The following is a 25,961-nucleotide window of genomic DNA, read 5'->3' on the forward strand; positions in this document are numbered from 1 at the left end:
TAAGGTTTACTTGCGTAAAAAGCAGCCTATGTCACTCTCTACAATATAAAATAATGAAATCATTAATTATTATAATGCAATAAATAAAAAAAAGTGTATTTAAATTCACAATTTTATTTTCGTAATATTTTACAACAGTATTAATTAAGAGGTCTGTTATAAAATATGCAGTCAATTTTTTGAGCAAATAAAGAAAATGTTATTGAATACATCCTTGCTAATATGTGTTTTATATATATTATCGTCAGAAACCAAACTCCAAACCTATAGGTATATTAAATGCAATTCAATCAAATATTTGTAATAATTTCATTAGAAAGAAGAACTTGAAATGGACCCAAGAGTAGTCAGCAGTTCATTATTGACAATTTGAGCTATTATTCACATATTACACAAGGACCGAAGAAATTTATAATCTCAGGCGGCGATCTGTCAGTTCTAAATTTATATTAGTTACGTATTACAATAATAGATGGCGCTGTTTAATAATCGCTAATATGGTCCTTTATCCAAGGCAAGAACTTGGCTAAGTCGGTAAAAACAACATAATGGGTGGGGTCGCAGCGGAATTCGTTGTGTCTTGCCACAGACAGCGATACGAGACCGCGCAAATACCAGATGTCGTGCATTTTGAAGACCATACCGCCGCCGCTGTCGCCGTTGCATACGGATGTACCTGTGAATGAGAAATTCATTTAAATATACTTGCAATAGAGAATGTTTATCTTCCAAAGCTTCTTCGTTAAGATTTTAGTCTGTAAATAGTAGCTGTGTGTTTCTATATTGTTTATTATAAGGAGAGGGAAGGTAAATAGTTGATAAATACGAAAAGGCTACAGATAAAGGTAGATACTATTCATCTAAATGGAAGATGAATAGTATCTAGGTAATTATTTATTGTGAGAAACGTAGATATGAGAGAAGGTTTATTGTCACATAACGATAGAATAAAAAAAATCAGGTAACAGCTAAAGCTTAAAAACAAAAATTCGTATGCATTACATTAATGGCATGATACTGGAAGTATTGAAATATCTCTAAGCTAATAATCTCTAGCTATAGTTAATACGATAAATCAACGCTACTAGAGATGCAATGTGGTTTGTGAATATGGAGGGTAGGCATAAGTACATATACCCGAATATATATGCGCCCAGCAAAATAATAAGTAACCGTTCAGAAATATTCCAAAATTGTGCTAGCGTTGGCAAATGGGTATATATGGTTATTGCTTTCGCTAAACAATTTTGTTCAATACATTATCTGTTAGTTGAAATAACTAATGTATCAAAACATACGCCAAAAGTGGTAAAAGCATCTGCCGATCGTGAAACTGGCCCTATATATTTTTAGTTACTGGGCCATAGATGTTGAGCATAAGGTAACCAGATAGTGGTTTTTATAACTACCCTCCATATTTATTATGGATTATAAAGCTCGGCGAAACAAGGTCCAGTGAGTGTTAGGAATATAGTAAACGAGGTTAAATAAGTGCCTATATATTTCAATGAGATAAATTTAGAAAGTAATATATAAAGCAGAAGAGTTTGTGCCTTTTCTCGTAAGAAGTACTGAGCTGATTTAGATGAAATTTGGTATACGGATAGTTTGAGACCCGAGAAAGAACATAGGATAGCTCTTTTTGCTGACGAAAAGCTAATATAAAATACTATAAAGAAATAACAGAAGAGGGAAGTATATACAGGTTGCATCAATTTAAAGCCCGATCATGCCAGGTTAAGAATAAGATTATATTATATGGAACATGGAACATACTTTTTTTCCTATTTCTACCGCCGCTGGACCCTGTAATAAATAAGCGGATATGGTGAAATATATATCACGAATCTGCGCTGGTTGATCATGCTGATAAATGGATGAGACCGGTTCGTTTGATATATAAATAAATATTATCGTGGTTTTGGATATGGTATGTTTAACTGGATATAATATTGTGATAAAATGTAAAATTACATAATTCTTTGTATAGATAACTAGCTGTTGCCGCTCGTTAAAATAAATAATCATGGTACAAACTTGTATCCCCTATTTATTGCCCTTGGTGGTAGAATTTATCAAAAGCTTTTGTAAGTGGATACACTACCATACACGATACTACGATACAAGTCTACAGCGTAGTGGCTATCTGCATGAAAAATTTCAACTCGATCGGTCCAGTAGTTAGGGCTGTGCGTTGATATATCAGTCAGTCAGTCCGTAAGATTTGCGTTTTTTCGTATTTATATCTTCTGTTGTCAGGTCGTGCCTGCTGTTTCTTCAAAAATGTTTGCATTTTTTGATAGTTTAACTTGCTATCAAAAGTGATGCAATCAAATCGTAATTTTCGATGATAATTGCAATTAAAATATGAAAGGTCTCTAAAACTATAATTATATCAATAGATCAATTCAATAGATGCCAATAGATTACCAATGCAATAGGTATTAATTATTAAGATACTATTAAATTATTAAGAATATTAAATTATTAAAAAATTCTTTATTTATTCACATATATACATCATTTACAAACTACAGAACGGATAGGCTTAGAATTATTGTGGTATTCTGCTATATTATAGTCTGAGGGGCTACAATGTCGTCTTGAAGCCACTAATTCCAGCATAAGAAAGTTATAGACAACCTATGTAGTTCTGTCTTTTTTCTAAGCTGGAAATAGTCTGTGTACTGGTCTGAACATAGTGTAGACTTCTTTTACCACCACTCGAGCGAAGCATTCTAAAGTAGTTATATCTTATATATAAAATTCTCGTGTCACAGTTTTCGTTGCCATACTCCTCCGAAACGGCTTGACCGATTTTGATGAAATTTTTTGTGCTTATCCGGTATCTATGAGAATCGGCCAACATCTATTTTTCATACCCCTAAATGATAAGAGTAAGGCAGAACAGCGTTTGCCGGGTGCAGCTAGTCTTATATAGATTTACCATTAAATGCGACTGATTGATCAATAACCGACCGTAACTTCACATCCGGCTACCCAATTTGGTCAGACATTACTGCTTTAAAGATTCATGCAGTGTGTTTCCATTATAAGGCAACTACGCATAGAATATGCACGTAGCAGTATTAACTGATATAATGCAGTTGAAGGGGTCACAAGTGAATTCCTTATCCCAGGCCTTATAAACACGATATTGACATCACATTTTTGTGATAATATATTCTTAACACTATGTATTTGGTTAAGATCGATAAATTTGTTTCTGACAATAAACAATACGTCATCCTTGAAAAATCACATTTACTGGTCCAATTTTTATCTTATGAATATAATACTTAATTTCAGATAACCCACGTTACGCTGTAGCGAAACTGTGCGATAGCCCTTTGGGGTTTTGCTGTATATTTTGTTGTTAATTTTGTAAGTGTTTTGATAAGCAAGATAAATAAAATAAATCTTTAGTTGTGTTATAAAATCAACCTCATACATTTAGTCCAGACAATCTAAATAATAGTACACAGGGTAAAAATATAACTTACCATCCTTATACCCGGCGCAGTAGGTATATTCTGAGGTGAACCTCGCAAAGAATTCGCTGTAGGAACGTATACAAGTTTCTTGGTTGACCACGGGCATTTCCACGAGCGTCAACTCTTCCGTTGCTACTCCTGTTTCGTCGAAGCCCCAACCAACAACCTGAGGAAATATTTATTTTCATTCATTATTTCAAAGTCCCCAATTATATTAATGGTGATATCTACTTATACACATTAAATGAATTCCAATGACAGATCTTATCTATAGAGGAAAATTAGTTACTCGAGTACATCTACTATTTTTCTATTAGATTATCTTTATTCGACTTGAGAATCTGTAAACATTACTAAATCAACATTTTTGATTTTGATTTTATCTCTATACTGGCAAAAATTTTGACTCAAGAAAACTGTTTTTTTTTGTAAAGTTGACATCACTAGTCTAAAGGCGGCTCAAATTATTACTATCAATTATTTACTGGACTTATATCTTTAGTCCGTTGAAGTTTTAGGATACTTTAAATACGCTAATTAATAACAAAAAAAAATCAGTTTTATAATTTTTTTCCACCGTTCATATCATAAGTCTTTTTTAATAAGGGTGCATCACTTTAGATATACGTCACATTCTTACCGATCCCTTCTTCCCAATAACGTTACTAAGATCGACCATATTATCCGGCCACAAGCACGCTGGTCTCACGAAATCTGTGTACTGGACGGATTCTCTCAGTTTCAAAATGCTGAGATCTTTGCTGAATGATGACGCGTTGTATAGTGGGTGTACCATGATTTCTCCCACCTGAAATAAGTGAGGTTATATAAGACACGCATTTGACGTTAAGATGAAAACTTGCGTCTGTTTTCGTGTGTATTTATTTACTACGTTTCTCATTTCGATCGTCGATCCATCTTTTACATTTGCTTTGAATTGTATGATATTATATTTATATTTTTGAATGATCAATCTGTCTGGTATCTTAATTATATAAATTTAAAAATTATTTCTATTTTTTACACATAAGAAAATGTTGAAATATAAAACGTTGGAGTCGGTCAACTAGTTCCTGTAAGGTATGTATTCAGATGTAGTACAATGAATCAATCAACGTTTACGTCAAATAAGCTTAAGATGTTTATTTCATTACACACTTTACGAAATGTAATTTTCAATGAAATATCGAAGTTAACATAAAATACATCTAGAAATAAATTTATCAACCTATCCTGAATAAGATAAAATCTGTACAGTATTAATTGTGTCTTGTGCCTAATCAACGAATCGACCCAACTACCCTCGTCTTATCAGTCACTGTGACTCGCTGTGATTTGTCAATTAATTGACTTCCTCGATTGGACGTCTTTATACAATCTAAGTAGGTATATACTTTGTAGTCTTTACTCCAATTAACAACAATATTTATAAAATATTATAAAGAAAGCTGAACTATTTAAAATATACTAGCTTCGCGCCGCGGTTCCACCCGCGTAAGTCTATTCCGTTAGAATATCGGGATAAAAAGATGCCTATATGTTATTCCAGTTGACCAGCTGTGTACGTACCAAATTTCATTGCAATCGGTTCAGTAGCTTTTATAATATTATATTATATTAGTAGGACTAGTAGGACTATTAGGACTATTAGGACTATTAGGACTATTAGGACTAGTAGGACTATTAGGACTATTAGGACTATTACGACTATTAGGATTATTAGGACTAGTAGGACTAGTAGGACTAGTAGGACTAGTAGGACTAGTAGGAAAGGCCGTATGATTTAAAATTAAAACGTCGAATAAGGATAACAGAAATTGTATCTTGTCCAACTCTCATTCGGTAGAAAGTTTATCGTTAATCTATATAACATAAGTCTCTCCTCGGAGAAGTCTCTTTAAAATTGTAATTATGTATGTTAATTATTGTCATGTATTAGATATAAATGTGTTTGTACTTGAGCGACATAATCGTTTTGTGATTAAGCTCTTTAAATAAATATAAAAACTGCTAGAATTATAACAAATCTGAAAAGTTTGTTTAAACACACGTCCGACTTGAAAGATTATTATTTTAACTATAAGACTGTTCATTTATGAAGAAAGGCTATATAAAGTCGTGGGCAACGTTCGTAGTTATATAATAGTCGTTAGAATGGTCTCGAACTTAATCAAACACCATAAATAGTTAAAAGTTACATACCAATCTGATCTGTACGCCCTCGACCGAAGTCCTCAAATTGTGTTTACCCAGGTAAACAGTCAATGTGTTCTTGTTGACCACCTTGCTTGATTCCTTCAGGGTGACGCAGTGCGCCGCGGTTATGATGTGTTTGTGTGTGACAAGGGTGCCTCCGCAAATGTATTTGTTGTCTATCGTCTAGAAATGTAAGTTCTAAATCAGTTATAATTGATCTTTAGTTATTAATATACTTAGAATTCCATAGATCTATCTTATATTGTATAAAATCATTAAATAATATATTGATACTAGCTGCGCCCCGCGGTTTTACCCGCGTATGTCTGTATCTCTTAGTATTATCGAGTAAAAAGTTGCCTATACGTTATTCTAAGTGTCCAGCTATCTACGTGCCAAATTTCATTGCGATCGGTTTAGAAGTTTTTGCGTGAAAGAGTAACAAACATATACACATCCTCACAAACTGTCGCATTTATATTATTAGTAGGATTAATATCCTTGAACACATCATGGTTTCGTAACGAAAGGTTAGACGAAACCCTGTCTCCACTGTCAATCTGTCTGTGCGTCCGTCCGTCTGTCACCAAGCTGTGTCTTAAGCTATATTTTTTTTGGTACCTGCGTTTGATACAAAGCTATCTGCCACGGCCACTGCCCCTCCAGAGTGGGTTTCCCGTTCACCACCAAAGGGTTGGGATTATTTCTAACAACCTTTCCACATTGGTCCTGTAAACAAATAAATTAAAATACATTTTTTACATTATAAAAATATGACATAGTTATTGGTAATATAATAGTGGCGAGGGAGTCGCAGACGAATTCCAGCAAGATTCCGTGGCCCCTTCAATAAAGCGGTTCAACGGTGCAGTGGGTTTTGGTCGATAGGAATCCGACGACGACGAACCTATGGCCCCTTCCCCGAGGTTCGTGGATATCTGTGCAAGATATCCCCACTTAAACAATGGAATAGAGAATATGATACTTAAATAGTAAAACACTTCAATTATTATTATAAGTACAAATCAAGCAGGGGCAGAAAAATTTAGATCAAATCAGGTAAGTTAGGTAGAGAAAAGTTTCCTTCACATGTCCTTTAAATCAGCGATAGGAAGTTAAAGAATCAATATCTGTTAGTTTTGCCCCTAGAATTAAATGAATTCTAACACATATTTACATTTACAATATACGATGTAAATATACTAAAACAAAGCACGTATTCCTGTATGTTTGTCACGTTTTCATGCCAAACTATTGGACCGAGTTCAAAAATTCTTCCTCCATTGGAAAGTTGCACCCTCACTGAGTGATAAAGGAAAAAATAAATAAGGAAGGAAGTGTTATTAATAAATTGATGTAGGTATAAACATTTAGCGATAAATGTGTTGTTAATGCTGATCGATGTAATGGATACAATCAAATGACTTAGAAAATTACAAGACTGTAGGAGTCACGTTTACCTAGTGTTTGTGTGAAGTCCCGTGTCCCCTAGTGGGGTATGGGGCAAATTATATACATCTGTTTCACTGATCGATTTTCTTTTTGGACGTATAGGTGGCCAGCCTTCTGTATCCTGTCAGACCGAGACATAATTTTTTTGTGCGTCCCCATCGGGAATCGAACCCAGGACCTCTCGGTTCTACGCTCACGCGTTAACCACTGTACCAAGGAGGTGGTCACCTAGTGAGTACATTACGGTTAAATCCCTATCCCTACTAATCCCTACTAATCCCTACTAATATTATAAATGCGAAAGTAACTCTGTCTGTCTGTCTGTCTGTTACGCTTTCACGCCTAATCCACTGAACCGATATTGACAAAATTTGGTATGAAGATAGAATAGAACTTGGGAAAGGACATAGGATACTTTTTATCGCGAAAACAGGGTAGAAAGGGTCGAAAGAGGGGATGAAAGTTTGTATGAAAGTTCGTTATTGTCAAACCGATTTTGATGAAACTTGGTATGAAGATGGAGCTAAACGTGGGAAAGAACAAACCATACTTTTTAATGCGAAGAAAACACTCCTTACCATGTCGCGATTACGATATAAGCGAATTCTACGCGGGCGAAGCCGCGGGCGAAAAGCTAGTATTTTATAACTTTTGAATAAATGAAATTAATTATTTGTTACGAATTTTTTGTATTACATACAAACGTGTGTAATAGTTATAATAAAAATATTATAATAGAAGGAACTTTGAATTTATGCAGTACAGAGAAGGATAACTTATAAATAATATACCCTTACTTCTACTCTGCTTTGTGTTTATTTATCTATTTTTAATATTTTATTCACCTCCTACTTTATGTATGCACTTCTATGTTTAGTATGTTTATATTGTAATATATTTTTTTTAGTTATGCACTATCTACCGCTTTTCCTCTATTAAACTCTTCCTATATCCAAAGGTTGCCTGGAAGATATCACTTTTCAGCGATAAGGCCGCCTAATGTACCGCTCTTCTTTGTTTTTGTTTCTGTTTTGTTTGTGTACGTCCGCTTCTTTGTTTGTGTGGGTGCATTAAAGCATTTTTTTTTATTTTAGACAATATATATAGAGGCTTTAATGTATCAATTATATATACACCAAATGGATTATCTAAAAAATGTCACAAAACAAATTTCTACATTATTTCTAATATTATACAGTAGAATCATTTGTGCCCTTATATTAATGTTTGTAATGTTTTCACATAAAAACTCCTAGATCGATTTCAAAAATTCTTTCACTATTAGGTATATGTACCACGGGCGAAGCCGGGGCGAACTAGTATTATATATGTCCCATATAATTATCATTGCTTGATTGATGTCGTTGTTGAAGTTATAACAAAATATATTATAATTAATTAATCAAGTATTCGTTTAGAAACTGGATATAATAAATTAATTAGCCTCGTGGTCGTCTGGGAACAACCTATATCAGGTATGTAGGAACGAGTTTTTGGTAAAAGGTCATGTAGATGAATCTCATTTAACTTATTATGTCATTGTTTTATTATTTTCGCAATATTATTATATTTTTATATTATTATATTGTCACCTATATAAACTATACCTAATTCATAAAATAAATCATTTTGAAAAATGTTATTTATTTAAATTGTTTGGCTCAATGTAACGATTTTGTATAGAGCAGTGCAAATTTTTATAGGGAAATCCGCCCCTGTTGACGCAGTTCCTCTGTGGCGGTGTGATACCTTCCCCGATGCGAGCTGTCCCAATTCGTACCGAAACGTGCTCGACTCAACAATTACGACAATGGGACCTTCAAGAAAAGAGCGTATATGTCACTAAAATGCCGGCAAAGCACCTGAAACACCTCTAGTGTTGCAAGTGTTTATGGGCGGTGGTGACCACTTAACATCAGGTGGCCCACCTGCTCCTTTGCTTGCTCTGCCATAAAAATGACTCCCACAATAAAGACAGTCATTAATAAATATTAATTACGCTTAATATTATCTAATTAGCGCTTACTCTTGTGTTCCGATTATTGTTATCTGAATATTCGTTGCTACTACTGCTACTGCTGGAACTCGAACCTGGAACTATGAAGGTGGGCTGGCCGCCTTCGAAATAGTCGCTAGGGTCAGGCTTCCTTTAAACAAGAATAGGTTGAATTAATGTATTATGGTTAAAAATTACTTTGCTATCGCCTTATTGGGCATAAAAATACGATTTGATAGTCATAGCACATGACCAACAACTTTTTTAAATTCCTATTAATATTCTAAACGCGAAAGTCACTCTGTCCGTCTCTTCTTCACGCTAAAAGTCATTAAATGTGACGAGAGTCAGGCAACACAAAAACACACCAATATTGAAATAGATAAGGTAAACCCTATTAAATTTAGTCCTATGATAAATATAGTGCATATATCGACATGTAGATACAGAAACAATTAAAAAACGACAGGGATTTTATATGTATTTAGGCTAAATAGGCAAAACGTATACCTAAGCGACCGAGGTTGCGGTCTGAGAGTTACTAGAATAAAGAGAATTTTATAAGGTACATATTTATATGGGTACCTAAAAGGGCTGAATATTTTTTTCTTTGATATGAACACCTCGTTGTATATAGAGTATTTGATTAATTAACAGAGTATGTAGTCATAATTTTCGCTACCCGTATAAATCAGAAAAATTGTGCAATAAAAGCTTATTTAGGTCTATTTAGGAGTGCAAAAGAACCATGCGAAGTCGCAGGCTTACGATATGCAGACATGCGCCTGAGTATACCATCACCGATACTAATTAAATTGAAAATAATAGTCTTACCTCCAGTGAAGAATTTATCAGCAGACTGAGTTATATCTATCACAATAATATTCAAACTAATCTAAGTGTAGTATGTTTTAGTATATTGAAACTACATTTATTACTATTAGTGTTTGTGCTTAGTGCAGAGTAGGTACTTGACGGGACTATTGAAGGGTGAATTTGTAAAATAGAAAACTATGAATTTATTGTATTATGTATTTAGATTCGAGAGAGCCAATTTTATCTATATTTTGTCCACAATCAACTACAAAACAAGCGCATTTACTTATCATTTATAAACTATATGTATATTCGCTGATATAGACCATCTGGCGGCAACTGCTCACCTGTCATCATCATCATCATCATCCTTCGGCCGGTAGGTGGACGTGGTGATCTGGTAAGGACGCTCGTTTACGTTTTGCAACTGGCTACCACCCTTGTTACTGTTAGGTGCCGTTATGGGTCATATGAAAAGAAATAATAATGGAATCATGCATTGCGAACAGCTTGATATTATATTTAATATGAATACAAGTATAAATACAAATAATACCAGATGTCGCGGGCGGCGTTCGACCCGAATAACATGCAGTCCACTAAACTTTGCATAGCAGTCGCGTTATTAACAATAATATATATAACATAACTATTATTTAACATTAACAGTAACAGTAACAGTTTAACTATAAAGTAACTAGTGTAGTGAGTCCTTTAATTTTTTTTCAACATTTGGGTATATCGCCCTACAATAAGGTTCTTGTGAACGTGGACGGTTCGGATATTTTTTTTATAGATAAAAAATGCGTCGAGATATATCCAGGCTATGCGTTATATCATAGATTACAAAATAGTCATATCATAGATTACAATATATATTATCTGTGACTCTACTCTATAGTCGCTTACTTATTGATTAAAATACTACTATATACACAAATAGTGATAGATAAATATATCTGTGTTACATAATTAAGTATAATAATAAATGATATTCATAAGAACATGCACAAAGACAAAAAAATATTTAAAGCAAAATATTAAATCGCCTTCGAATTGTCAGAACTATACCAAAATTATATGGGATTAAAATGCAGCTTTCAAATAAAAAATGAATCTTCAAAATCGATACCCTTGGTAATAAGTTATTACGTAACAAACCAAAAAAAAGTTGAATTGATTACATCCTCTTTTTGAAGTTGGTTGAAAAGAATGCAAGGCATGTCCGACTTATGTAGGAAAATATCATTTTATTTGATTCAGAAGATACCTAAGCATGTATCACATGGACCGCAAGTGGTTTTATGAAACAAATAAGTATTATTCTTAACAACATCTATAATTTATCAACATTAGGTACTTTATATATAACTTATTACTTACTTACTTTCTATCTTCCACTTATTTTTTGTTACTGGTGAAAAATGTAATGCATCTAGCTTATGATTTTTTGACTCCCATTTATAGGCAAAACCGTTAAAACATACGGCAATTTATTTTAAAAACCTCCAATTTGTCCTGTTATAACGCAGAAGGTTGACCCAGCATAAAATACACGTTAAATTCGATTTGAACTCGTATTTCATTTCGCTTGCATATGTAAGTTTTATCTATGCTGCACTGTGGTAACAGGCATGGCCGCAAATTTGAGTCTCAATTAGTTAAATCTAAAATTAATTTGTAATTTTCCGTTCGTGACGTTGAATGCTAATTAGAGTTTAATATACAGTATACTTAGGTTGAATTTAAAACTGATTCAACTTTTTTAATTATTTAATGTGGGTGTTGTATACAAATTTAAGATATAAAAGATATTGATTGCCACTGAAGTGGGAAGTGCTAAAGCGGTAGGAAATACGGATTATTGATGTGAAACAAGTATAGCCGCACGTAAAACCGATTTCTGGCGTGGCGACACATGCCGTGGCGATGCGTCGCCACGCTATACGAATTAAGTAGTCACGATTTGAAATAAATTCGTAAATTTTTGTATTTAATGAAAATAAATGTTTATTCAATAAATAGTCATCGTTATCTGGAAAAAAATCGTAATATTTTATTTTATCATTATGACATATTTAGTTCCTATCACAATATGTTATTTTCTGCATATTCCTTTTACAAAACGGATTACGTACGATACGATATTTTAAGTATAATTGTAGATATAAAATATGTATTTTGTTCTTCAAAAAATAATCGCAATATAAGGTAAGTCTATAAGCTTGATATTTAATAAACAATATGTTAAACATACAATATATAACTAAACGTGATTCTTTTTAAAAACATCTTTAGGAAATGTCCATCTTAAAAGACACGTACGTCATGTTATGTTTCTCGTAAATTTAAAAGCATAGCACTGCACTAAAACTAAAAGAGTGAGCATTAGGTTGATGGTGGTGATTCATTTAAATTTTCATGCATCTACATGTTAATCTACGTAAGAGAAGTATTGTATGATAAACTCACATGCTATAAGGATTCACATTGCTTTGTTGTATGGGTGGATTCCTGGTAGGAGTGTATACTGGACCCTCTCCTGAAGGCTGACCATACACAGGCTTTGTGATCGTTACGTCTTCTGGCCTTATATTTGGTCTGGATTCAGGTCGGTCAACTGGTCGGCTCTCCACAGGCCGTTTTATTATTGGCCTATCGACTGGTCGGTCGACGGGACGGTCAACTGGTCGGTCGATGGGTCGATCGACTGGTCTAGTAATATCGGGTCTAGAACTGCTGCCCGGCGTGGAAACTATGTCAGGCCTGTCCACAGCTGGCTGCGGATTGTTGGCGTTGCAAATCTCTCTACCATTCAGCCGAATGGCTTGTAATCTCGGCGCTTTACTCAGTTTATCGTATCTAACGAAAAAGCGCACGGCTACCGCAGGGCCGGGGTGGATCTTCATATTTGTGTTCTCGATTTTGAAATCGATGTTGTCGTTTGTTGTGACATCTCCGACCCAGTTCTGGAAAATGTATTATTAAATATATTTGAAAATCATTTAGCTGGTTGTTTTGCTATAAAAAGACAAAGACTTAGTGTAAATAACGTAATATTTAAGTCAAATTAATCACAGGATAGTGGTGTTACAATGTATCGTATTTCATTGGGTGATGTACTGTACATCAAAATTAATAATCTTTTTTTTTTTTTTTATGTCATAGTCGGCAATGGATCTGGTGGGTCGCCTGATGGTAAGCGCTACCACCGCCCATAAACATTTGGAGAGGCGTAAGGTCAATTGCAGACCTTTCGCCTCTACAAATGGATTGCCGACTTTAATTGGGAAGGGAATGGGAAAGGATTGATGAGAGGAATAAAGGAAAGGACTGGGAAAGGTAAGGAAAAGGATATGGGCCTCCGGCTCCCCCACTCACCGTACGAAACACAATAGCAAGCTATTATTTCACGCCGGTTTTCTGTGGGGGTGTGGTACTTCCCCGGTGCGAGCTGGCCCAATTCGTGCCGAAGCGTGCTCGACTCCCACAATAAAAAAAATAAAGCTTCACCTGTATGTTTCTTTAATCGACGAAATTCCAATATTATATTAAATTAATGAGAGTTCTGTCAAGCATCCTTAAGAAAACTGTATAAAAATTCTGATAAAAATAAAGCTGTCTCGAGTGTTGTTTCTCTAACTTATTTTCTCCACTCTTTCTATATTTTTTACTGCAAATTCAATAGTTTTATATCTTGTGTTTATCATTTCAACCAAGGAACTTAGCATTTTTTAGCCATGCATGAATGCAGCCATGAATCCATAAGAGTAGAAGAAATTCGATTGCTGAGGCTGGATCGCGGGTAACCGAGAGGCGTTACCACGATTCGGCGAGGGTTTGAATGCCACCTCGCAATCGAATTTTCTCTATCCTTTCAAAATTCCTCAAATAAACGTGACGTTTAACGTACCCCTAATATATTCGCCTTACTGTCCAGTACTATGTTGAGCCACAGCGAGTGTAAAGTACTGTCAGTGGACAGGTTGACGACTCCATACCACTGCCCCGGCTCGAATCCAGTCTGTTCATACTGAAACACGTTGGGGCACGGCGATATTGGTATACTTTGTTCGTGCGTTGGCGCTAGCAAAGCGATGACTAGAAGGACGGAGGACGCTCGAATCTGAAAGAAGAATATTATGCCGATTTTGGGATGATGTAAATTATGACACCACCACCAGCGTTATCAGTGTTTATAGGCACACTGCAATAGACTCACAGGTGGTGATCACTTCAAATCGAGTGGCCCAGTTGCCCCTTTATTTTTTGCTTTGCTTACTCTTAGATTAAAAGAAAAGAAAATATATATTTAATGTATTCTAAACATCATAGTAGGAATACTACCAACAATCGGTAAAGCAAAACACTGTGATGAAATACAAGCATATAGCAGACCAAAAGTTTAAGTAATATTTACCAAAAATTTTGCAATTGACCTGCGTTATTTAATTCAGTACAGCATCAATGTTTAATAGGCAATTTATGAAAAGGGATATTAATTAATTATATCGTCTCTTGCGTAAATTGTAGCGTCAAACTATAAATTTGTCTTATGCACTTCAGTTTCTCTAATTGGTGCTTTTCAATACTATTGAGTTTGGTTATAATATTTTATATGAGGATAAATTTTGTTTTAGTATGCTAAAAATTTTATTTAAATTAAATTTTTCATCTCCCATTATTTTATTAAACATCTGCTTACAATTCAAACTCTTTAAATATCAATCAATTTTGTCTCCTGCATTAATTTAGGCAGGTGGATACCTACGTTGCTGATAACTGGTGATCAAATCAATTCGTTTACACGGAGCAGCCTGATTGACCATTCATCTGAATGGCCATAGATTTGAAAGCAATCGACACTTAAATAAATGCTATAGGTAACGCGATATGTAAAGGCAATGAATAAGGGAAACTTTTCAAATTTTTTATGTCATCATGGGCATTGGAGCTGGTTAGTCGCCTGATAAACGCTACCATCACCCATGAAATTTTAAATTTAATTGTAATTCTGTCATATATGTTATTTATAAATTTAAATGAGATGTTATATAATGTAAAAATTTATAGTTAAAAATTAATGTAATTGGTGTAAAACCGTTTTAATTATAATTATAAATAAATAAATAAATGAATATTTGCAGGGAGGAAGATCATTTGCAGATTTTAAGCCACTACAAATGCATTTCCGATCTTAAATTTAATACACGCTTTTAATAGCTTCACCTGTATGTTTCTTTATTTTATGTAACCTACTCCTTAGTATTCGATTAATCCACTTTAAACAGACAGATTTAATTAAAATTTTGAATAATTATGAAAGATTTGTGACAATACAATAAATGACTTTATTGAATAATCTTGAATAAGATCGCCAGGATTATATAATTTCCTTACGTAAACTCTATGAGAAGTTAGACAATTTAGATGATTCTACCAAAATGTTTTTTTAGTTTTTTAACTATATATTATTACCCATAGATACAAAAAAGCGGATCGAGATAATTAGTGAAACCAGCAAACTAGATACCTAAGTATTAGTAATTAAGACAAACCTAAGATCCTAATGAGCTTAACTCACAACTTATATAATGATGTCGTAAATATCAGGCTTCATCAAGTTGATGGGCATAAAATTACTTGAGCTGATTTATAAATGATATTTATAAGCCTTTATACACAATGTGTCTTTCTAGGAATACGATTTATAATTCGATTTAATATGAATTAATTAACGATAAATCGATTCTCACAAATGCACAAAGTTATTTATAAAATACAATTATTTTTATACATTTATTATAGTTACTTTTATTGGTTAGTTCAACTATATTAAGGAAAATGTAACAAATCTTTTTATGTAGCTATATTATATTATGTATTAATGAATTTTATATACTATACATTCATCGTGAATGTTAAAGTGGGGAAGTCATTCATCTATATGTGATGTTGGTTTTTAGGTGTATGTGTAGTTTAATTTTTATTTGGAAGCCAGTTTTAACTCGGTGGTAGCTATATTTAATGAAAATCGATCAAAGATGGCGGGCGCCATAAAATGTATAATAATCAATTGAAAAGGCTCGGCTAGTAAAATGTACTGTCAAATTTCAAATTCAAGAAGGATTGCGATCGGGAGTTTTTTAAATTTTTAGTTTAATTTATTATACAATTAGATAAGATATTAAAAAACACAGTCTTACTACTCTGCTTTTCGGTTCACTTCCAATGTCTTATATCTGTCGTCCGAGAAAAATATACAATTTCAGACATTTTTAACACTATCCCTTTGTTTGCGTCCCACAATTCACTCGTTTAGACCAGTGACACTCGTAGTGGGTGAAAAACTTAGAAACATGCCCGGACAGCTGGAATACACAACGCTTTTAGTCCTTATTTCTTATATTGTAATTTATTGCAACTGCAATATCTCGCCAGTTGGACGTAAAACAGTGTAAGTTTTAAGAGGATTATTCAATTTAGTTTTTATTATTTCTATATTGAATAGCTGAGGCATAGAATGTAAAAGTTATCTTGAAGAATACATATTTATTTAATAGTAAAAGTCAGCATTATATGGACGGTCGTTCTAACCTTTTTTTGCACATTTCCACTGTTGGAGTGTTATAAAATGAATACAGAAGTGAAGAACTTTAGTAGTTTACTATACATGTTGTTATTTATTTAGTAGGTATCTAAATAAATTAATGTCTGAACGTAAAAATTAGGTACATGTGCAGATGTATAGTTTTGTAGGTAGGTATATATATCTATAAGTACTAGATTTTATCAGAAATTGAAATTGAAATGTTAACAAAAATGTTACATGAGGGTACATTACAAGATTTTCAAGAAAGCATTTTACAATAATCAATTAATATTGTATGTTTTATATTCGATACAGTACTTGTATTTGTATTGTACGTTACTACTAAATTGTTACTCTATACGAAAACATGCCAAATTCTATATATTTATGTGTGTCATAGCTTACACTAAATATACTTGGCATTTTCTTTGTGTGAGTATAAACGGAATCCTCAGATCTTTTAAATCTGTCGTAACAGATATATAATTGCAATTTAATTGTAGTAATATTGCTTTTATTTACAAGTCAAAACAATGATAACGTAGTGGTTTCTCATCATTAATCCGTCGATTCTATTCTATGAATGATTGCGAGATAATCGTGACCCTGGAAGTTTATTGCTTATTACCGGAAAATAGTAATATAATATGGTTGTTGTTCTCGTGTTTATAGTCAGTTTTCATATGATATAAATGAGAAAATACTATAAAATTATTATATAACGACGCGGAGCTAAAGAAATTTGCATGCCCTTTATAGCTAATGTGTTGATCGTATTGTAACCTTTGTATACACATTATATTAAGCAAATATAGAATTATTAAATATCATTATGAGAACACACGTGTCATACGTCATATGTCAGATAATGAATAGATTTTAGCGAAATAAATCCATTGAAACTCTTATTCAAAAAAAGGGAAAAGTTAATTGACCTTAAGATTAAAAATAATGCAATATGTATGAATGAAACCATAATTCATAACATATATCTACGTATATGTAACTATGCGTTAAATACAATGTAAGTACATATATTGTATAATGATTATGGTTCATATAAACGATTTATGATCGTTTAAGGAAAATTAGAAACGTATCGAGTGTAAAAATCTATGTGTTTCACACAAACGATATATATATAGATATAATATAAAATTCTCGTGTCACAGTTTTCGTTGCCATACTCCTCCGAAACGGCTTGACCGATTTTGATGAAATTTTTTGTGCTTATCCGGTATCTATGAGAATCGGCCAACATCTATTTTTCATACCCCTAAATGATAAGAGTAAGGCAGAACAGCGTTTGCCGGGTGCAGCTAGTATAGATATAAAAATAAGTGTTAACAAAATATAGCGCTTGTATAAAATATGTAACGCTTATAGTTTCATATAAATGCATTCATTATTCTTGCACAACCACAAAAGGGCTGCATAGTTCGTAGAATTATGCCTTGAACCCATATTTTTCCTTATCCGTGTCAATATCTTATTTGTAGGAGCAATATATCTGCAATGTTGGGTTGGGTTTTAAAGAAAAACAAATGTTATACATATTACATTTGATAGAAAGAGGGCCGTTTAATTCAATTGTTTATCGACTTCTTTGTTTAGTTTGGAGATAATTGGAATTTAACTGGATAACACAATACCTTCAAATGTTTCGTTATTAGCTTAATATTTGTGTTAATGGAACCTTATTTGGCTTTATCTTTGTAAAACTAAAACACATGTTTGTCATTTCATCTTAAACGATAAATAAAGACCACAGTTCTATATCCGTTTTGTGGCTGATACCTTTCACACGGTTTAGTTTACAGGTTTCCGTAACTATAGTAGGGTAAAACGGCACCCTATACTTTAGACTTCGCTGTATGTCTGCTTGTCTGTCTGTCCGTCCGTCTGTCACCAGGCTGTATCGTATTTTTATTTATTTGCCGATAGTTATGATTATCTTATGTTAATGTATATTTTAAGAGTGTGACATAATGTTAAGCACGAAAACAAGATGTGGATCCAATAACAGGTAAATATAAGATGAATTTTATGAGTAATATATAATAAATAATATGAATAAATACCAATCTGTCAAAGTTTTACATAACTTATACATACTTTAAAGAGGGAAGTGGCTTCCACTTTATATTATACTTCCATAATATTTATTTACAGAGAAGAAAGAAACTTAATAAGAATTTTAAGACAATTTTAAACATCCTATAACTTTAACTCATGTTTTGAACGATACACTTAAAATCCAATACAAGAAAAAACTATATCTTTAGAAACTATACATAAAATATATCAATATTCTATTTAATTGGTTTTCAGAAGTATATTCGAGGCGCGTATGCACCAAGATTATACAAAAAAATTCAAAGATCGTCTGAAAATATTAAGGAAATGTCACCAGAAATTATTTTATTGCAGACGTGGGGTAAAATAGGTACTGCGAATTTGAAATAAATTTGACTACATGGGCACGTGATGTGAATAACAGGCGCGCAGGTACAATAATGTTATAGAGGCTTTTGCTGATTGTGCGTTATTTACTTGGGTCTTAAAGACGGGTGTCGAACTGACTACGGCGTTGCTTCATAAAATATAAGTAAACTTGGGACGTCAGATTCAATAAGAGTTTCAATAAGAGATTCTTAGCATTGTTTCTAATTTCTTTGTGCTTGATGTGATATGAAATTTTTGTAATTACTCCTGTAGTACTAGATATTCGTGCGTTCAAACGAACAAACTGTTTGTCTTTATATAACTAGAATAGTATAGTATAGAGGACACATGTTAAAACACATGTCTAATTAATGCGACTTATAAATTTCTACAATTAAAAATTATTGTAATCAAAAATTTCCTCTATAATAATGTATCTAAGTGTGGTGGTCAATGTATTAATTTTATAATGACTCAAAATATATATTAAGATAGATACATACAATCTTTAGTCACGTCTGTATTCAAAAAGGATTCGATCAAAAGGTGGCGGTAATTTTATGCGTAGACAATATAATAATAAAAATCCATCTTCAAATATGCAGTATAATATAAAAGGATGAATTGCGCGAAGCTATTGAAATCGAAATATTCTCTAATATGCAAATTGGAAATTTCAATACTTGAGAAAACAGGTTGATGCTCTCAAATACTTGGAATTCAATAGTTTAATATAAAGCTATCACATTGAACATATTAAAAAATAAAAGACAATTAGGTGGAACTTATAACCGTTTAAATACAAAAGAAATGTGTACTATCTGAACTTGATTAAGTATAGATTTATTTAAGAATTTTGGACAACAATATTCCCGTGACCACTCTATTGTAAAAATATAGTTTTAGCTGGAAACTTCTTCACTCGTGGCTAAAACGTAGCCTGTGTCTTAATCCAGACTATCTTCTCTGTACCAATTTTCATACAGGTTTTGCCAATCGAGGTTTTACGTGAAACAAAAACAAACATCCACACTTACAAAGTTTTGCGCCTATAATATTAGTAAGAAAAATCCTGCTATCCTTCCTACTAATATTATAAATGTCAAATTTTGTAAGGTTGTGTGTGTGTGTTTGTTGCTCTTTCACGCAAAACCTACTGAACCGATTGCAATGAAATTTGGTACGTATATAGCTGGACAATTGGAATAACACATAGGCAACTGTTTATCCCGATATTCCTACGGGATACTGACTTACGCGGGTAAAACCGCGGGGCACAGCTAGTGTTACATAATTTATTATAACCTTCGCTATATCTATGATATGCCATATTACTTTAACTACTTGTTACACTATCTCTAGTAGAATTATGTTCCCTATGTTGAATACAACATACATTTAAATAAAGGAAAATCCACAATTCCTCTCATTTCTTACGGATGTATGAATATGCTCACAAATAAACAGATATAAGTTTTTAAACAGATACTTAAGTATCGAATTTAACTTACCAATAGGAAAATGATCCATTAGTTAAGTAGCTAAAGTTGCGGGCAGTGGATAAATGGCTTTAGATGATTACTTCAGTATTCCGTAGGGCACGTAAACAGTAATTAAGACGGCTGTCGTTAAGACAAAGAAAGGCCTTTGTACGACTCAACTAATAAATAAATTAAAAAAACTAAGCCTCTAATAACTAATTACCTGATTACGCAAGATCTTAAAAAAAAATACAACGCGTATCAATACTGCTGACTCTCTTACTCGCTATTTATATTGCACGTTTTTTTCGGTCGTGTGACAAGGACAGAGCTATATAATGATACAATAATGGGTAAATACTGTAAAACATATTGCATTGCAATTTTTTTAATTTACATAAAGATTTTGTTCGCAGTTTAGTAAATGTTTATTTACTTTTGTATTTTGCTTTTATAGTGTTGTGTGGTTTTAATTCTTTTTAATATTGGTATATTGTTGAATAAATGGTTTTCGGTTGGTATTAAAACTTGTAAATAAAAGTGAAGGACGAAAAAAAAGTTTACAATAAAATTTTTATGGTTTACAAAGTATTGATTTCAAAGCATTATTACGTATCATGATAAAAATAATTGTCATTATCTAATAAATTCCGATAAATGTTTATTTCCATTAGGTTTATCGTTAGTTAATTGAATATTAAGAACTTTTAAATATTCGAAGAACACAAGTTCCAAACACAAATAAACCCATTCTTTATTTAGTGATAAACGGGGAAATACCCCAAGCTTGGCAAAAACGTGGACCGTTGAATAAAACCGGATATAATATGAGGTAAACGATATTTAATTACAAATAACAAATATAAAAGAAAAACAAATTGAAAAATAACTGTTAATAATTTTGAAAAGATTTGAAATAGGAGGGGGTTATCATTTTGACTGTATGTTTTTGTGTTTGTAACCGCATAACTTTTTACTGAGTGAACCATTTTTTTTTTAATTTGAAAGCTGGTTGGTGCCCATTTCATAAGTTTAATTTTTTGTTAAAAATTAATATTTGATTGTTTTGATCTCGAAAAAAAATCGTTAGGCTATCGATTAAAGAGTTAACGACTTATTGATCTGAATGTATCAGAACCGGTTGTATTTTAGTGTGTTTATTTGTAACACACACAGATAAAAAATACTATACTAGCTCTGTGTAGTTATTTTGTTAGTAGTTAGTAATAAAACTTATAAATGGGAGTTGATAAAATTTTACCACAATGTAAAAGTATGTTTGTTTGAATTTGATTTTGAGTTTGTGTAATATTCTTAAATTTTTGCATTCTCTCATCATAGCCACGAAACCACACCTGCAGCATGCAAAATATCAATAACGCGCTTGAGTAAATAGATGTTGAATGTAGAATGTTTTTTCTTAAAACTGCCCTAGTTACTTTTACTACCATATGTCGGTTCGGCTTTTACTCCATGTTTTGGCGGTATCGTTAAAAAAAAAACGATATCGATTCGTCTAATCAAACAACGCTTTCCCACCGTTTAATAAGGACGCATTATAGAACCTTTTTTGTTATGATCTAAGCTATCGATTCTGATGGGTTAACGCGACGCTCAAGTGAATGCACATTTAGCATCATGCCCTCCTACATGGGGTTATTCCGTTCGGATTTATCCACCACACGCTTGGAATGTCGAGTTATATCCGGAAAATGACAATGGTATAAATGTATGTATTTAGTTGTTCTATTTTTAACCTCTTTTTATCCATTTATGGAGTACAGGCGCCATTTTGTGTAATAAAAGGTTATGATTATTACACTTGCTTCTTATTGTGTATAGGCGGGTTTTTGGGATTAAGGCATGATTGTATGAAACTTTAATTCCACAAATAGTGCTCTAAGAGCTTTAGAAATAGAATGTTATGCAATTGGGATCGTTTGAACACGCAATATTATGTAAAGTTGGAGTGTTTTATCTCAAGCAATTGTAATATATTATATGTCAATTGAAAATGTAAGAATTATATTTATCTATACTAATTTTGTAAGAAGGAAATATTTTTAGATATTAAATAGCTATCTAGTTTCAAATTATAGTATTGTAGAAGGAACTAACTAAGTGGTACCGGCCACTTTTTTTTTGCAAAGTAAATGTAGAAAATTTATTTATTCCTGGCGATCCTAATCAGATTAAGGTAAACTCATGAAATTATTGTATTGTCACTCATCCTTGATATAAAGTTGTGTACATAGTCTGAATTAAATCTACTTTAGAGTGAGTCAAAATCTAAAGGAGTCGGTTATATGTCGGTTATATATAATAAACATACATGTGAAATAACAGTTATTCCGAGTAAAAATGACCCGTTAGTAATATGTTTGTTAACATAATAACGGTATGTATGTTAATACAGTAGGTTTATTTATTTCACAATTCGATTGCAAACTAATTAAAGTGATTAAAAATGACATTTGCGCTAAATTTCCATTACCCATTTCACATTTGTGTACATTGCTTGCATAGGAACGAAACATAAAATTCATTGGACTTCATTACCCGCATTGTATAGCAAAAATGCAGCGAATTCGCATTGCAGACCTGCAGGGCCTTGAGTCAAGGTGAGAATCAGCCAGTTTTTGGAACAGAGCTTTTGGTTACGATAACGAGGATAATATTCGAGGGTTCGTTGAACTTTCGAGGTTATTTAAGGTTAATTGATAATAGGAAAGTTTTCAATAAAATTTAAGGGACTAATTTTATATAATTAATATTGATAAAGTAATGAAGTTGTGAGATCGTTAAAGGGAGGTATTATAACATGAATTTGATGTAATACACAATTATAATTATATCTGTATAATAATAAATATGTTTTTATTTGTCTTTATCTACAAAAGTCTTTAGATACTACTATATTTAATAAAAAAATCATATGCAAAAAGTAAACCTTATGAAGGCGTCTTTTAAGAACTAATTAAATTAGTAGGAAGCACATCAAGGAGGAATTTTAACTTAATAAGGATGATCTTATCATTTCTTCTTTCCATATTTATTCAAATTCAATAATGATGAATTTGAACAAAAATGAAAACAAACATTTGATATAAATTCTATGAAAAGCCTACTTTTGAACGCAATTTTTTACATAATGGCAACGGCATTGAAGAGCCATCATTAATTAATTATTCATGTTAAAGCCAACTGGATTTCATAATTAATGATTTAATCCGACGTTCGATGACGTTGTGTGAGTATCTTTATTGTTTATTGTTGTATTGTGTGTTTATTTTGACATTTAATTCGTAATTAAAATAGTCTAACAACGACGTCTTTGATTTACTATGTTCTTTGTTCGATAAATAACAAATCTTCACCATAAATATGCCATATTTTTGCCTAGGTATTTTGTTTGTATGTACGTCTTGTTCTTTATTCATACATGTATTAACTGGAAGAGGTTGTTATGTAGCGAAATGTACATAATAATATTCTTTTGTGTTTGTTGTTTACGTGCTTTTTATGTTAATTTTGTGTGCAATAAATCAATCTATATCTATGCCAGTTTTAAACGGGTTCCTTCCCAAACTTTGCAATTCCCAACGGACGTTTTATCAACATTTGTTTGTTGTTTTCAACCGACTTCAATAAAAGGAGGAGGTTATCAAGTCGACCATAATTTTTTGGAGGTAACAACTTCGACTGGTTGAACTGATTTTGACGATTCTTGATTTATTTGAATGCTGATGCCTCTCATGAGGTTCAATTTAAATTTGGTCATGTTCTGGTAACTTAAAATTTTTGCTTTCTTATAGGTTTTTTTTGTGAAATAAGTTATTTATAGGTTAGTATAATACACACACGCAAATTACGACGAATATCATACTTATGACCTTATCAAGCGTAAACATACGATTTATTTCCTTAACACAAATACTTATGCAATTATATCCTCAACGCTTCGCCAACTGGCCACAAAACCACTGATCACACACCACTTCCTTACCATTATATCAATTATGATAAAGTTTTTAAAACAATTCACTTGAGACGCCGTCCCGCGCGTCCGTCACGTCTGTAATATTATTACACTATAATCTAAAGGTCAAGTTTGTGGTAGCCAAAGAAAAGGGACCTGCGATAATTAAGCGCAAGAGAGAGACGGCATGTGTCAAGCTGTATGCGCACACGCAAACTGGTTGGCAATGATGATCTCGCCGATTAGTTGGGAAGCCTTCTAGAAATATGAAACGGGTCTATTAAAATAAATCTAGTTTTTTAATGTGTGATTGTTTTTAACATATGTAAACTGCGCCCCGTGGTTTCACCCACCCATTATGATGTTCCTTCAAGAGAAAAAAAGCCTTAACTCGTCGTAAAAGGCGGTAATGTGTTCGCAGTGTTTTGATTCTTTGAATAGTCATGGGCGGCGGCTTCCACCTAAAACTAGTGAGGCGCCTGCTGTTGCAGAGGTTGCAATTAAAATAAAGCGGAGTCAAGAACAGGGAGCTATTCTTGTATTTTCTAGATTTTATACATAGTTTTAAGATACCTTATACGAACTTGCATTCTTGACTAGGACTATCTTAGGATACTGGGCTTTCTGCTGGGCTTTCTGCTTTCTTTTAGGAGGCGGCTTTCTGCCTTTAAGCCTCTAGGGTCACTAGGGATTGCCCTGATAGTTTGAGCAGTTTTGATATGGGACAATATATTATATCTAAACTTATAGTATGATTTATGGTCCTTTCTCTCCACATTCTCCTTGTTTAAATCAATAGTATTATATTTGTATCTATTTTATTTTTGTATGCTAATTGGTATAAAATCATTACGTGATTTAAAGTAGTTTTACATATATATAACGATTTAAACGTGTTCGTAGGTAGGAAGTCGTCTTTGGATATATAATATGTATTGATTATTTTTTTTTATTAGTGATTTATCTTTTATTTGCCGTCGAAGAGTTCTTCGACTACTAATTTATTTTGTTCTTGTACATTCATTTATGGCTAAAAGGCGTGCAAATTCTATGTTGATGGTTAGGTATATATTATTTGTAAAATTACCTGCAGCTATTGTTATCTAAAGGAGTCCATTGCTTTCACGAATACATTTTTCAAGAAGAAAAGTGTACAGAATGTCACATATATTTCTGTTTCTATGAAATACATATTCAAGTTTATAATTATGTGAAAATAAAAATAATCTCAAAAGCAAACGTTTTTCCATCTTTGCGTTTAAGTTAAACGAACATCCACTAAGGCTTTAAAGGCCTTGTGAGAATATAAAAAATATTTCTTTAAATGAAATAACTCTAGATTCAGTTTTAGACGGGCCGTTCAAACATAGTTTTTAATTAATGACAAACATGAACATACTGAAAAACCAATTTATTTGCGAAGTGACCGAAAACGTTGGGTTTAATATAAATTGGAGTGAGATCCGTGGCTAACAGCAAACATGGGGACGGAAATTAAAAATATTTAATT

The 25,961-nt window shown here is 32.7% G+C and overlaps 1 protein-coding gene across 3 annotated transcripts; it reads right to left on the bottom strand.

Moving 5' to 3' along the window:
- Positions 1 to 176: 176 nt before the first annotated feature.
- LOC119833636 (proclotting enzyme-like) lies at positions 177 to 24,637 on the bottom strand. 3 transcript variants are annotated; one of them, XM_038357735.1, is made up of 11 exons: positions 24,479 to 24,637; positions 13,868 to 14,080; positions 12,427 to 12,923; positions 10,302 to 10,400; positions 9,169 to 9,289; positions 6,312 to 6,419; positions 5,697 to 5,873; positions 4,135 to 4,302; positions 3,504 to 3,660; positions 1,777 to 1,806; positions 177 to 676 (listed from the first exon to the last, which is right to left on the bottom strand). In XM_038357735.1, the coding sequence occupies exons 1-11, from the start codon at positions 24,479 to 24,481 to the stop codon at positions 483 to 485; spliced, it is 1,767 nt and encodes a 588-aa protein (XP_038213663.1). In that variant the 5' UTR covers positions 24,482 to 24,637; the 3' UTR covers positions 177 to 482. The 3 variants fall into 3 exon arrangements, with proteins under 3 accessions (XP_038213663.1, XP_038213681.1, XP_038213672.1); XM_038357753.1 differs by lacking the exon at positions 10,302 to 10,400; XM_038357744.1 differs by lacking the exon at positions 1,777 to 1,806 and having other exon boundaries at positions 178 to 676.
- Positions 24,638 to 25,961: the final 1,324 nt, after the last annotated feature.

The sequence above is a fragment of the Zerene cesonia genome, chromosome 2, assembly GCF_012273895.1.
Source record: "Zerene cesonia ecotype Mississippi chromosome 2, Zerene_cesonia_1.1, whole genome shotgun sequence".
Classification (NCBI taxonomy): domain Eukaryota; kingdom Metazoa; phylum Arthropoda; class Insecta; order Lepidoptera; family Pieridae; genus Zerene; species Zerene cesonia.